Here is a 14574-nt window from a genome sequence, read left to right on the forward strand (position 1 = left end):
AAATATTTAATGATACTATGGGAACAATACCAGGAAAGTATTCTACTGAAAATACCACTATGGTATTCGGGCTGGGCAGCAGAATGTCTGTCCCAGCAATCCAAAAGGACCAGATTATTCTGTTACTACAAATGTCAAAAGGACCAAATATTCACACATGGCTGCCATCTGACAATGCTCACTTCTGCATCTAAGTCTTTTTTGGGTTTATGAATAGCAGGAACTAGTAACATGCACCTTAATTGCAGTGGAGTCTGGTGCAGAGTTATTAGGTTTCCAATGTCTAATAGCACAGGGAGACAAGGTAGAAGTAGTTGGAATGATTGAACCTATCTGCAGTATCGCACAGTCCACCTCTAGATGGGCTACTTAATGTCCATATTCACCCTTCTTAAGGTTGGTAACATTCTTCAGCTTTCAAGAAGCAACATGAGGAATAACTTGCTTCTGCCTCATTTAATGTAATCAGTTCTTATACTGGAAAACTGGACATGTAAGTGTATCATGTGAAATTCCACTTATTGGGAGAATTTACTTTCTATGTTCTCTTTTAAGACCAACTATACATGGGTTTTTAAGATTATACCAGTGGACTTACTTCTGGGTACTACTGGCATATCATACATCTGCTTTCCCTCCTTCAGTTAGCTGGTCATAGGATAACTATAAATGCAGGTTTTAAGAAGTGATGGAAATGTGTTAGGAGTAGGCATACTAGAGTATTAATCAGCTGGCTATGCAACTTAAAGCTTTTAGGACCTGTTCAAACCCAATCTTATATATAACACTTCCATTTGATTAGTACTCCTGGGAATGCGTCAGTCTGCGCAGAGTGGTTCAAGTTGCAAGATCATATAGTCTGAATATCACATGGTCTGAGTTTTAGCTCCTATCAGAGCCCATTAGTGAGCTAGAAGCTTTCACAAAAGAAATATACTTACGGGGGGTGGGGGGGAGTTGGGGTGGGATGAATTGGGAGATTGGGATTGCCATATATACATTACTAATAAGAAAAAAATATCAAATTGTATACTTAAAAAAAAATTTAAATGGGAGAAGGAAAAAAAAAAGAAGTATACTTACATACTGTATTAGTTTCCTGTGGCTGCCATAACAAAGTACCACAAACTGGGTGGCTTAAAACAACAGAAATTTTTTTCCCCTTGTGGTTCTGGAGGCCAGAAATCCAAAATCAAAGTATTGGCTGTGTTGATTACTTTGGGAGGCTCTGAGGGAGAATCTGTCCCCTGCTTCTCTCCTAGCTCCTGGTGGCTGCCAGCAATCCTAGGCATTTCTTGGCTTGTAGACACGTTACTCCAGTCTCTACTTCTGTCTTTATATCACTATCTCCACTACGTGTCTTTTCTCCTTCTCTTACTTATAGGATATTAGTTGTTGGATTTAGGGTTCACTCTAATCTGGAATGGTCTCATCTGGAAATCTTTAGCTTAATTACACCTTGCAAAGACACTTTAAAAAAAAGTAAGGTTATATCCACGGGTTCTGAGTGGACATATCTTTTGGGGCACCACCGTTCAATCCACAACATATACCAGTGAGAGCATGTCTTTGCTTACAAACCTCAGGAGCTTCTGCTGTGATTTTCCTAGAAGGGCTTAACACAGGCTCTGCCACAGACCCTAAGTGTAATATAGTTTCTCCTGGACATGAGGGAAAAACAGCAGAGCTGCTTGCACAGTAGACTCAGGTAGCTGAGGAGGCTTGTACTCTGGCATCCTGTAAATCTAGCAGCCTATGGTTTGTTCAGTAAAAATGGCCAAAGCAACACAGCTATATATGATATATATTGTCTCCAAAATCCAAAATGTCTACCAAGTGTTGTGCCTCTTGCCATTTATTATGGAGGATATTTTCAAGTGTGCTTTAGACCACTAGACCATTATAGGGGTGTGTGTGTGTGTGTAATTAAGACTCTGGCACACCTGCTTTTTCAAGGCATCTAATGTACCTGCTACTTCAGGTCTTATAGGCATGGTATTATGAATGTAGTCTTCAGAATAATTTTCTCTTAGATGAGGTATTAGTTTCCTATTCTTGCTGTAACAAGTTATCACAAACAATAGCTTAAACAACACAAACTTATTATCTTATAAGTCTATAAAATGGGTCTCATCGGCTAAAATCAAGGTGTTGTCAGTGCCCTATTCCTTCTGGAGGCCACAGGAGACAGTCTCTTTCCTTGTCTTTCCAGATTCTAATGGCTATTTGCATTTTTTGGCTCGTGGCCCCTTCCCTCTATCTTCAAATTCAACAACATTGGGCTGAGTTCTTTTCACATGGCCATCTCTCTGGTTCTCCTTTCTTCTACTGTTAAGAACGCTTGTGATTAAATTAAGACCACAGATAATCTAGGGTAATTTTCCTATTTTAAGGTCAGCTGATTAGCCACCTTAATTCTGCTTTGCCATGTAATTTAACAGGTTCTTGGAATTAGGACATGAACATCTTTGGGGGTATTATTCTATCTACCACAGATAGTGAGATTTTTAGGGTCCAGGTAGAAGAAGAACCAGAGATAATAAAGATCTGGGATAATATGATTAGTGAAGGTATCTGGAGTAACATGTCATCATTGCTAAGCAAAAATGGAAACTTGCTCTGGGAATATCCTGCTTATTGGGATAGAGAAAACAGTACTTTTTCTGTCAACCATATTTGGAACAATATTTGTTACTGCAATCATTACCTGATTACACTTAAGACAATTCATTGTCATTCTTTATTGCTTATCTATCATTTGCATAGATCAAACAAGTAAAATAATAGAAATTATTGCCCCTGTATATACTTTCTAGATATAGAAAGATTTTTGGTTTAATGTTTTGGTGATGGTGCAGGTGATATTCAGAGGTTTCCGTTTGGCCCCTCCCTACCATAATAATCCTCATTCAATGGGTCAGGGAGACAAGATGGGCATTCCACAAATTACTGATTATATCTGTTTCAACATGCTGTTTCATGATTGGGCAGATTAGGATAGGGTGAATTTGAAGACCTATGAGTGCATTCATAGATTTGAACCTAACTACCATTCATCACCTTTCATCAGCTGACTTCTCCTTCTAATCATATATCTTTTCCTGAAGTGGACCACAGTCTTATTTTAGGTCCTCAAAAATCATTATTAGTTTAAAGCTAGTGTTTAATATTCCACCAAAGGTCTGAATAATTGGGTTTTAATTTTATGGATCCAATCTGAGAATTTTTCTTTTTCTTTGATAAGAGAAAAATATTTTATTAACGCATGCAGCATGCATCATGGGAGAATTACTTAAACCAAAAGTAATTAAAAATGGCAGCTTTGAGTTACAGCTTATCTTCAACACAAAACATTAAATTTGTAGAGAAGTGACAGACACAGGAAGGCAATTTTAGGCTTCCAAGGGCAGCAGATTGGGAAGTTAAATATATGGGTGAAAACTAATGAGGTAAATTTTGTTCGTAGATTCCTCTGGTGCCACCTCTGGGCTGATAAGAGTCTGTCTCCAGTATGAGAATTTTTCTTTATGTCGGTCACTTCATTCTACTCACATTTATTGATATGACTGAGATATTTAATCTTAGTGCTTCTTATTTATATCATTCTTTTTCGATTTCATGCTTTTCTTTTGGTAAATGTTTTTCAGCATAAAAATCTGTGACTTTTTCATTTATTTTCTGGATGCCTTGTGTTTGCATGTTCTTTTTTTCTCTTCATTTGGAATATTTATAATCTGTTTTATAAAATAGATTTGGTTTTTTATTTAGGTAGTAACTAGTGACTCCTCACTGTGAGTGATAAGGAAATTTAGCTTCTTACTACTTCTTTCCACTTCTTGCTCTCCCCTTTATTATATGACTATAGCTTAAAAAGTCTTAGTTCTTTTATACCATTAAACATGTTTCAACTTTTACTGCTTGATTTTCAGCTTTTTAACATTTTTTGGAACCACACTGCAATAAATTTGAGATCGGTTTTCACGTATGGTATTTCTCTTCTTTTGCTATACTTCTTGACATTATTGAATATGTTATTATGTCTTTATCATCATAGTTTATAACACTTGCATCCTATTAAATAGTGATAATTCCCACTGTTGTTTTGGCCTTTATTCTATATTTAAGTTTATTTTAATGCTCACTACTAGGCCTTTTACCTCAACTCTGTTGAAACCTTTATTGGGAGAAGTTTATCTGCCTTTTGTGTCGGGCACATGTGAATATTTTCCTTGATTTTTTGCTTGTTAATAGCTATCTCTTACCTCTATATTTGAATAACAGTTTTGCTGGGTATAAAATTCTTGGGTCCACACTTCCTTTTCCTGAATATTTTTTAAAAGACATAGTTCTTCAGTTTTTTAACATTGAATAATGTTTTTAAAGAATCTCAAACCAATCTGCTTTTCTTTTCTTATGCCCAGTATGATTTTCTCTTTTCCGTTTTGCTCACATGCCCATAGGATTCTCTCTTTATCTTAGACATCCAATAACTTTGGTAGAATGTCTCAGTTTTAATTAATTGTTATCAGTTATTCCTGAAATGCAGTGTACTTTCCAGTCTATTGTTTCAAATCTTTTATTTCAGAAAAGTCTTCTTGAAGTATATATTTGATTATTTTTTAATCTGTTTGTTAGCTTTTCTTCAGGAACAGCAAATTTTGTATAAGTTGAGTACCTTTCCACGTGCCTTTTTAGTCTTTCATAACTATCTTATCTGTTTCTAAATTAAGTGTTTTCAAGATTTTTATAGGGGTACACAGTGATGGACTCATATTTGCATAAGCAAGTCTTATAAAAGAATCTGAAAAAATAGTCAAGTTTAAGACACAGTAATTAACTGTTTTTTTCTTTCTTCAGGTTTTCAGAGTTCATTTCTACAAATCGTATTTCCAGAGAAAATCCAAGTAAATACAAGTGATAATTCAAAAGTAGAAAATGTAAGAGATTTTCCATAGTTAATTTTGTTATATGAAATTTATTATTTTTATTACATAGCAGTGAAATACATCAATTATATTATAGTATGAATATAAGTAACCAGTATTACTACTGATAAGGAATTTAAAGTTTTGATGGTAAAAGCAAATCTATAAATCAGAATGTTCTGATTTGTCTAACATTTGTCATTTCCTCATGGTAAAACCATTTTTAAAGTTCAAAGATAAAAGAATTAGAGTCTTGTCTGAGTGGTATCCAGATGATTCAAATGAAGAGAATTATTTTCTCCAAAATTGTTAAGGAGAATCTGTTTTAACTAAAACCTTTTTCCTCAGTCTCTACCCTTGCACCTACCAGTTCTCAGAGAGTATAAACACTTTATTATTTTTGTTAGAAAGGGCAGTATTTTATCCTATTCATTGACTTATATAGCAGATATTTTTCTGGACTTGTTTGCATAACGACATGCTAGGAGTCCTAGGAGATAAAAAAAGAAATACAAAAAAGCAAGCCTTGCTTATAAGTGGCCAATCTTTTGATAACACTTTATTTTTAACGGTTTTAATGAGGTATAATTTACACACCACAGAATTCACTCATTGTAAGTGTACAACTCAATGATTATTAGTACATAAATAGAATTATGTAAACATTACTACAATCCAGTTTTGGAACGTTTCTATTATTTTAAGTTCCTTCCTGCCTGTGTGCAGTTCTTCTGTGCTTCCATCTCCAGACCTTGGCAACTGCTGATCTGTTTTCTGTTTCTGTAATTTTGCATTTTCTAAACATTTCATAAAAATGAAACACATGATATGTAGAACTTCACGCTGGGCTTCTTTCACTCAAGTTTATCCATTTTGCACCATTTATCAATATTTCATTAATTTTTAATTTCTTAATAGATGTGAATAACCTCTATGTGGATTACCACATTTTGTTTATCCATTTACAAGTTGAATTCAAGATTGCTTTCAGCTATTGACTACTTTGAATCATTCTGCTATGAATATTTATGTGTGGACATATAGTTTTCTTTCTCTTGGGTAGATTCTTAGAAGTGAAATTGCTGTGTCATATGGTAAGTTTATGTTTATCATTTTAAGAAACTGTGAAACTATTTTCTGTAGTGACTTATTAGTTTACATTTCCTATCAACAATATATAAGGATTTAGTTTTTCCACATACTTGTCAGCACCTGATGTTGTCTGTTTTGATTAAAGTTATTTTAGTGGGTATGTAATTGTATCTCATTGTAGCTTATATATGCATTTCTCTAATGAAAAATGTTGTTGAGCATCTTTCATGACCTACTAGCCATCTAAATACATTTTTGGTGAAATGTCTGTTAAATTATTTACCCATTTAAATTTTTTAACCTATTATTTTAAACATATTTATTGGGTTATAATTTACATAAAATATTATATTAGTTTCAGGTATACTATGTAGTGAGCCAGTATTTTTATACATTATGAAATGATTACCACAGTAAGTCCGGTTACCATCTGTCACCATACAAAGTTTGTATACAATTATTATTTAAAAATTTTTTTTTATCCTGGTATATATATGTATGTATTTATTGAAGTATAGTTGTTTTACAGTGTTGTATTAGTTTCACATGTACTTTATTTATTCACTGAAGTATAGTTGTTTAACAATATTGTATTAGTTTCAGACGTACAGCATAATGATTCAGTATTTTTACAGATTATCCTTCATTATAGGTTATTATAAGGTAATGGCTATAATTTCCTGTGCTATACAGTATATCCTGTTGCTTATTTATCTTATATGTAGAGTTTGTATCTGTTAATCCCATATCCCTAATTTGTCCTTCCCCACTTCCCTGTCCCCTTGGTAACCACAAGTTTTTTTCTGTATCTGTGAATCTATTTCTGTTTTGCATGTACATTCATTTGTAATTTTTTGGATTCTGCATATAAGTGATATAAATATTTGTCTTTCTCTGACTTATTTCATAAGCATAATATTCTCTAGGTCCATCCTTAGGGCTACAAATGGCAGAAATTCATTCTTTTTATGGCTGAGTAATATTCCATTGTATATATATCTATATAAGATAATGGCTGTAATTTCCTGTGCTATACAGTATATCCTGTTGCTTATCTATCATATACATAGGAGTTTGTATCTGTTAATCCCGTATCCCTAATTTGTCCTTCCCCACTTCCCTCTCCCCTTGATAACCACAAGTTTTTTTTCTATACCCGTGAGTGTGTTTCTGTTTTGCATAGATGTTCATTTGTATTTTTTTAGATTCCACATTTTCTTAATCAAGTCATCTATTGATGAGCACTTGGGTTTCTTCCATGTCTTGGCTATTGTAAATGGTGCTGCTGTGAACATTGGGATGCATGTATCCTTTCAAATTAGTGTTTTCTTTTTCCATGATATATACCTGGAAGTGGAATTGCTGGGTCATATGCTGGTTCTATTTTTAGTTTTTTGAGGAACCTCCAACTGTGTTCCATAGTGTCTGCACCAATTTACATTCCCACCAACAGTGTACAGGGTTCCCTTTTCTCCACATCCTTGCCAACATTTGTTATATGTAGACTTTTTGATGATAGCCATTCTGACAAGAGCGAGGTGATATCTCATTTCTGTTTGTTACAGTATTATTGACTATATTCCCTATGTGTATGCTATATTCCCCTGATTGATTGATTGGTTTTTAAATTGCAGGATAGTGTTTTGTAACACATTAGTTTCGGGTGTATAGTGTAGTGATTCAATATTTTTATAGATTATACTCCATTTAAAGTTATTACAAAATAGTGGCCATATATCCCTGGGCTATACAACCTAACCTTGTTGCTTACTTATTTTATACATAGTAGTTTGTACCTTTTAACTCCATACTCTTATCTTGCCCCTCCCCACTTCCTTCTACCCACTGGTAACCACTAATTTGTTCTCTATATCTGCGAGTCTGTTTCTGTTTGTATACATGGTACAGCCACCATGGAAAACAGTTGGAAATTCCTCAAAAAACTGAAAATAGAAATACCATATTGTTAAGCAATTCCACTTCTATGTACATATACAAAATACCCCCTGAAAACACTAATTCGAAATGTTACATTCACTCCAGTGTTCTTAGCAGCATTATTTACAGTAGCCAAGATATGGAAGCAACCTAGGTGTCCATCACCAAATGAATGGGTAAAGATACACACACACATATACATATGATCGAATATTACTCAGCCATAAAAAAAAGAATGAAATTCTGACATTTGCAACAAAGCACATGGACTTAGAGGCTATTAAGCTTAGTGAGATAAGTCAGTAAGGTAAAGACAGATTCTCTATGTTATCACATATGTGGAATATAAAAAATAAAATGAATGTCTATAACATTGAACGTATAACAATGATATCTCGTTGTTTTCACTTGCATTGTTCTGATGATTAGTGATGTTGAACATTTTTTCATGTGCTATTGGCCATCTGAAGGTCTTTTTTGGAAAATATCTGTTCAGGTCTTCTGCCCATTTTTTGATTGAGTTGTTTGGGTTTTTTGCTGTTGAGTTGTATGAGCTGTTTATATGTGTTGGATATTAATCCCTTATTTCTTGTGTCATTTGCAAATATTTTCTACCATTTACTAGTTTTTTTTCATTTTGTTGATGGTTTCCCTTGCTGTGCAAAAGCTTTTAAGTTTAATTAGGGCCTGTTCGTTTATTTTCACTTTTGTTTCTTTTGCCTTAGGAGACAAATTTAAAAAATATTGCTATAATTTATGTCAGAGTGTTCTGCCTGTTCTGTTCTAAAAGTTTTATGGTTTCTGGTCTTACATTAAGGCCATTAATCCATTTTGAGTTTACTTTTCTGCATGGTATAAGGAAATACTCTAATGTCATTCCTTTACATGTGACTGTCCAGTTTTCCAAGCACCACTTATTGAAGAGTCTGTCTTTTCTCCATTGTTTCTTGCCTCCTTTGTTGTAGACTAATTAACTGTAAGTTCATAGCTTTATTTCTGGGCTGTTCTCGCCTGTTGATCTATGTGTCTGTTTTTTGTGCTAGTACTGTGATGTTTTGATTAATGTAGCTTTGTAATATAGCCTGAAGTCAGGGAGCATTATTCTTCTGGCTCTGTTCTTCTTTCTCAAGATTGCTTTGGCTATTTTTATGTCTTTTGTGGTTTCCATATAAATTTTAGGATTATTTGTTCTAGTTCTGTAAAAATATCATGGGTATTTTGATAGGGATTACATTAAGTCTCTGTATTGTTTTGAGTTGTATGGATGTTTTAACAATATTAATTATTCTAATCCAAGAACACAGGATAATGTTCCATTTCTTCATATCATCTTGAATTTCCTTCATTAACCTTTTATAATTTCCAGAGTATAGGTCTTTCACCTCCTTGGTTACATTTATTCTTAGGTATTTGATTCTTTTTTGATGCAATTGTAAACGCAATTGTTTTCTTGCTTTCTCTTTATGATAGTTTATTATTAGTGTATAGAAAAGCTACAGATGTCTGTGTATTAATTTTGTATCTTGCAACTTTACTGAATTCATTTACTCTAATAGTTTTTTTCGTGGAGACTGAAGGGTTTTCTTTGTATAGTATCATATCATCTGCAAATAGTGACAATTTTACTTTTTCCCTTACAATTTGGATGCCTTTGATTTCTTTTTCTTGTCTGACCGTTGTGGCTAGGACTTCGGTTACTCTGTTGAATAGGAGTGGTGAGAGTGGGCATCCTTGTCCTATTCCTTATTTTAGAGGAAAGGCTTTCTGCTTTTCACCATTGAGTATAATGTTAGGTGTGGGTTTGTCATAAATGGCCTTTATTATGTTGAGATATGTTCCCTCTCTGTCAACTTTGCTGAGAGTTTTTGTCATGAATAGCTGTTGAATTTTGTCAGATGAATCCTATGCGTTAATTAAGGTGATTATGTGATTTTTATGCTTCCTTTTCTTAATGTAATGTATCAAATTGATTGATTTGCAAATGTTGAACCATCCTTGCATTCCTGAACTAAATCCTACTTGATCATGGTGTTTGATCCTTTCTATATATTGTGTTTGGTTTGTTTCTATTTTGTTGAGGATTTTTGCATCTGTATTCATCAGCAATACTGGGGTGTAATTTTCTTTTTTGTAGTGTCTTCGTCTGGTTTTGGTATCAGACTTACTTCACTCAGTATGACAGTCTCTGGGTTCATCCATGTCACTGCAAATGGCATTATTTTGTGGGTTTTTTTTTTTTTTATGGCTAAGTAATATTCAGTTGTATATATGTACCACATCTTTATCCATTCATCCATCAATGGACATTTAGTTTGTTTCCATGGCCTGGCTATTGTAAATAGGGCTGCAGTGAACGTTGGGATGTTTGTATCTTTTCAAATTATGGTTTTCTCCAGATATGCCCGGGAGTGGGATTGGGATCATATGCTAGCTCTATTTTTAGTTTTTTAAGGAAGCTCCAAACTGTTGTCCATAGTGGCTGTACCAATTTACATTCCCAGCAACACTGTAGGTAGGAGGGTTCCCCTTTCACTACACCATCTCCAGCATTTATTGTTTGTAGATTTTTTGATGATGGTTATTCTGATGTGAGGTGATACCTCATTGTAGTTTTGATTTGCATTTCTCTGATAATTTGTGATGTTGAGCATTTTTTCATGTGTCTCTTGGCCATCTCTATGTCTTCTTTGGAGAAAGGTCTATTTAGATCTTCTGCCCATTTTTTGATTGGGTTGTTTGTTTGTTTGTTTGTTTTTTGATATAGAGCTGCATGAGCTGTTTGTATATTTTGGCAATTAATCTCTTCTTGGTTGCTTTGTTTGCAAATATTTTCTCCCATTCCATGGGTTGTCTTTTCATTTAGTTTATGGTTTCCTTTGCTGTGCAAAAGGTTTTAAGTTTAATTAGGTCCCATTTAGTTATTTTTGTTTTTATTTTTATTACTCTAGGAGGTAGATCAAAAAGATATTGCTGTGATTTATGTCAAAGAGTATTCTGCTTATGTTTTCCTCTAAGAGTTTTATAGTGTGCGGCCTTACATTTAGGTCTTTAATCCATTTTGAGTTTATTTTTGTGTGTGGTGTTAGAGAATGTTCTAATTTTATTCTTTTTACATGTAGCTGTCCAGTTTTCCTAGCACCACTTATTGAAGAGACTGTCTTTTCTCCTTTGCATATTCTTGCCTACTTTGTCTTAGACTAGCTGACCATAAGTGCATGGGTGTATCTCTGGACTTTCTATCCTGTTCCACTGAAGATGAGTGATTTTGAAACCATATGAGCAAGTGAACAGGAAAAGTGTTTTCTGAAAGAATTGAAATTATTGTAACACTTTGCAAGTAACATTATGGTAAACTTATTTGAAAAGTTTCAAAAGAGATCAAGTTTCTTAGTCATCAAAAGTCTGTTATTAAAAACTAAAACACACATTTGCTGGTATTATTCAATAAATTCTCTTATGGTGTCCATTAATCAGTCCCTCTACATTCTTTAAAGATGTAGCTAATTTTCTCTATATGGTCTGCAAATAGAATGCATATCGTGCTAACTCTCACAGTGAAAGTACAGTTAGAAGAAGTATATCTGGTATACTAACATTTAATAATTATTATGTTTTCATTTTGAGAAAAATATTAATTCCAGAGCTACTTAGGGGAATTTGTGTGTCAGATCCACTTTAAAAAGAGATAAAGATTCTCCAGCATCTCTGTTCAGTTATCACATTCAGATCTGTAAGGGGAATTTTTTTTCATTCATGTAAATTTTAAAGCTAGGACAAGCTGCTGCTTCAGTATCAGGATCTTATGTTTGGTATTTCTACCTTATATCTGACATATATCTGTTTTGCTTGTTTCTTTAATTTATTTCTGGTTTTACTTAAAAAAAACTTTTAAAATTTTGGAATGATTTTACATTTACAAAGAATTTGCAAAGATGCTACCTTGAATTCCCATAGAAGTTCACTCAGTTTCCCCTAAAGTTAACATCTTATGTAACAATGTTGATACGTTACATTTATCAAAACTTAGAAATTAACATTGATAGATTAGTATAGGATACAAACTATAGGATTTATTTGGATTTCACCAGTTTTTCTACTAGTGTTCTTTTCCTGTTCCAGGATCTAATTCAGGATCCTACATTGCAGTTAGTTATGTCTCCCCACTCTCCTTTGCTCTGTTTTTCTGTTTCATGACCTTGTCATTTTAAAGAATAGTGGTCAGATTATTTTCTGGAACTTCCCTTAGTTTGGATTTCTCTGATGTTTTATTATGATTAGACTGAGGCTATGAGTTTTAGGGAAGGTTACCATAGAAATAAAGTACTCTTCTTATCACATCATAGCAGGGGGTACATGGTGACCACTTGACTTAATAACACCAGTGATGTTAACCTTCCTGTTTCATTTTTGACCACGTACTAGACCTTTTAACAACTTGCCTTATTCTTTTTTGATTTGTATCATCTCCTTGTTGCTTCTTATTTTCACAGATCCTGAAAGGCTTATATTTTTCTGTGTTCCAGTATTTGTGTCTTTTTGGCTTTTATATGCTTTAACTAAGTTTTCTTTTTCATTATGCTCTAACTCTTGCTTTTCACATGTTTTTCTTTTGCAAGATAAAATCTCATCACTTAGGTTCACTGACCAAGTGATATTGCAACTCATTGCCATCCATGTTTTAACTTGAGAATAGTAGGGATGGAGTGAAAAACTATGCCAAATTTTCTTCAAGATCTGTTTAAAAATATAGGAAACAGTCCATACATTTCAGGAAAATAGTTAAAATAAATAATTTTTGTGCCTAATGGAGTAAGGTGAGCTTCACTGACACAGAGTACCTTATCATCCCAGTGGTGCTACCTGAATAGACATTACAGCATGACACATAGTCTCTTCTTTTAGAAGAGTTTAAAATTCAGCTGCATATAGATTTCTAGTGCTATATAACTCCTTAGATTGGGCTTATTTTTTATGTAACTAGTAAGAATGGATTATATAGCAAATATAATTTTTGATATATTCTTGCAGATTTTAAATCACACATAGGCTGAGACATTTTAAGCATTATATGGAGGGATCAGTCAATGTTAAATTGTTGTTTCACTTTTTCTATTACATTTGTCTTCACTCTCAGTTGTTCTGGATTCTCTAGGAACAGGTATCCTATATTATCCCAATAGATGAGAAATCATATACTGTGCACCTTAAGCAAAGGTAACTTTTTCTTCTTTATTTTTAGATTTAATTTTATTTGTATGAATTTGTTTGCTTATAATAAAAATAGAGTATTAAAAATAATGTAGTTATTAAAATTTTTAGTTGTCTCAGATGAACATATGCTCTCCTGTGAATTACTTTTTTGGTCCTAATGCTTCGCGTAGTCTTTTGTGAATAGGGGGGTTAGGAAGAAGAAAAAAGAGACTCATCTCCTGAAGATTAATCTATATAATCTTAAATTGGCAGAACCAGGAGGACCTGGGCAGGATGTGATAAGAAAGAAGTAAGTCTGTCAGGGCAGGATGTGATAAGAAAGAAGTAAGTCTGTAACTGTATCAGTTAGGGTTTGATCAGGGAGGCAGGCTCATCACCAGGAATATGAAATAAGGGATTTAACATAGAAATTAGATCATACAGTGTTCTGGGAGCTGGTGAATAGTTTATGGAGAATAATACCAGCTACATACCATATACCTGAGAGAATTGCAAAAATAATTTACTAACTTTCTGTAGGGTTTAATTCTCTGATGGAAACCCAATTGAGAAAGGCTGGCTTCGAAGCAATTTGTAACTTTCAAGAGGTCAATTTCAGTTACATTTTGAGTGTAGAACTAGACTACATGATATTAAGGAGAGGTGAATTGTGGGAAACTGAAAGTATTAAGTGAAAATGACATTTTCCAGAAATGTTCCGCAGAGAAAAAAAGAAAGAATATGAATGCTTTTTAAGGAAGGAAAAAAAAAGTATTTTGGCTGAGAGGAAATTTCTTAAAGAGAGAAGTATAAAAAAGTGATTCGTTGTATTGTTAGATGTCAAAGAATTGCATTGAGTAAAAGAAGAGTTAAACTACTCCTTTAGACAGAAGGGAAGAACAGTAAATGACAACTCAAAGAACTTTTCAAGTGCATAAGAGGGAAAGAGAGAACTCATATTGTATTTGAATATCTTATTGGAACTATAAGCAGTAGTGAGAAATAGAGGGAATGGAGTTTTGGAGATGGATAGAGCATGTATATACTCTATTTTTGGAAATTACCTGTATAATAATTAGGACAGCATAATGACAATTAGGAATCTATTGCAAAAATATGAGAAATAATGAGAAGCATAATTATGACTGTGTAGGGTTTCTTTTTTTTTTTTTAAGACATAATTGAGGTGACAGAAAAAAAGATTAGATAACAGATTGGACACAGTGGTAGCAGAGATTTGGTGGGGCAATGAAGGAAAAGGAGAACAGGTCTGTATCAGGATATCCAAGAGAAACGTCTAGTGGCAGTTAGATTGATTGATTGATTGATTGAAGTATATTTATCTTACACTATTATATTAGTTTCAGGTATACAATATAGTGAGTCTGTATTTTTACAGATTACAAGCTATGTAATTACATTATTATTG

At 33.5% G+C, this 14574-nt stretch overlaps 1 protein-coding gene across 1 annotated transcript in view; it reads left to right on the forward strand.

The window, feature by feature from the left end:
* The window catches only part of ADAM32 (ADAM metallopeptidase domain 32), a 155617-nt gene that overhangs the window by 10101 nt on the left and 130942 nt on the right, over positions 1 to 14574 (forward strand). Inside the window, 2 exon segments of the mRNA XM_057696399.1 lie at positions 4858 to 4937; positions 13108 to 13169. Of these exon segments, the coding sequence (XP_057552382.1) occupies positions 4858 to 4937; positions 13108 to 13169 (142 nt within the window).

Source organism: Hippopotamus amphibius, chromosome 10, assembly GCF_030028045.1.
Source record: "Hippopotamus amphibius kiboko isolate mHipAmp2 chromosome 10, mHipAmp2.hap2, whole genome shotgun sequence".
Taxonomy (NCBI): Eukaryota; Metazoa; Chordata; class Mammalia; order Artiodactyla; family Hippopotamidae; genus Hippopotamus; species Hippopotamus amphibius.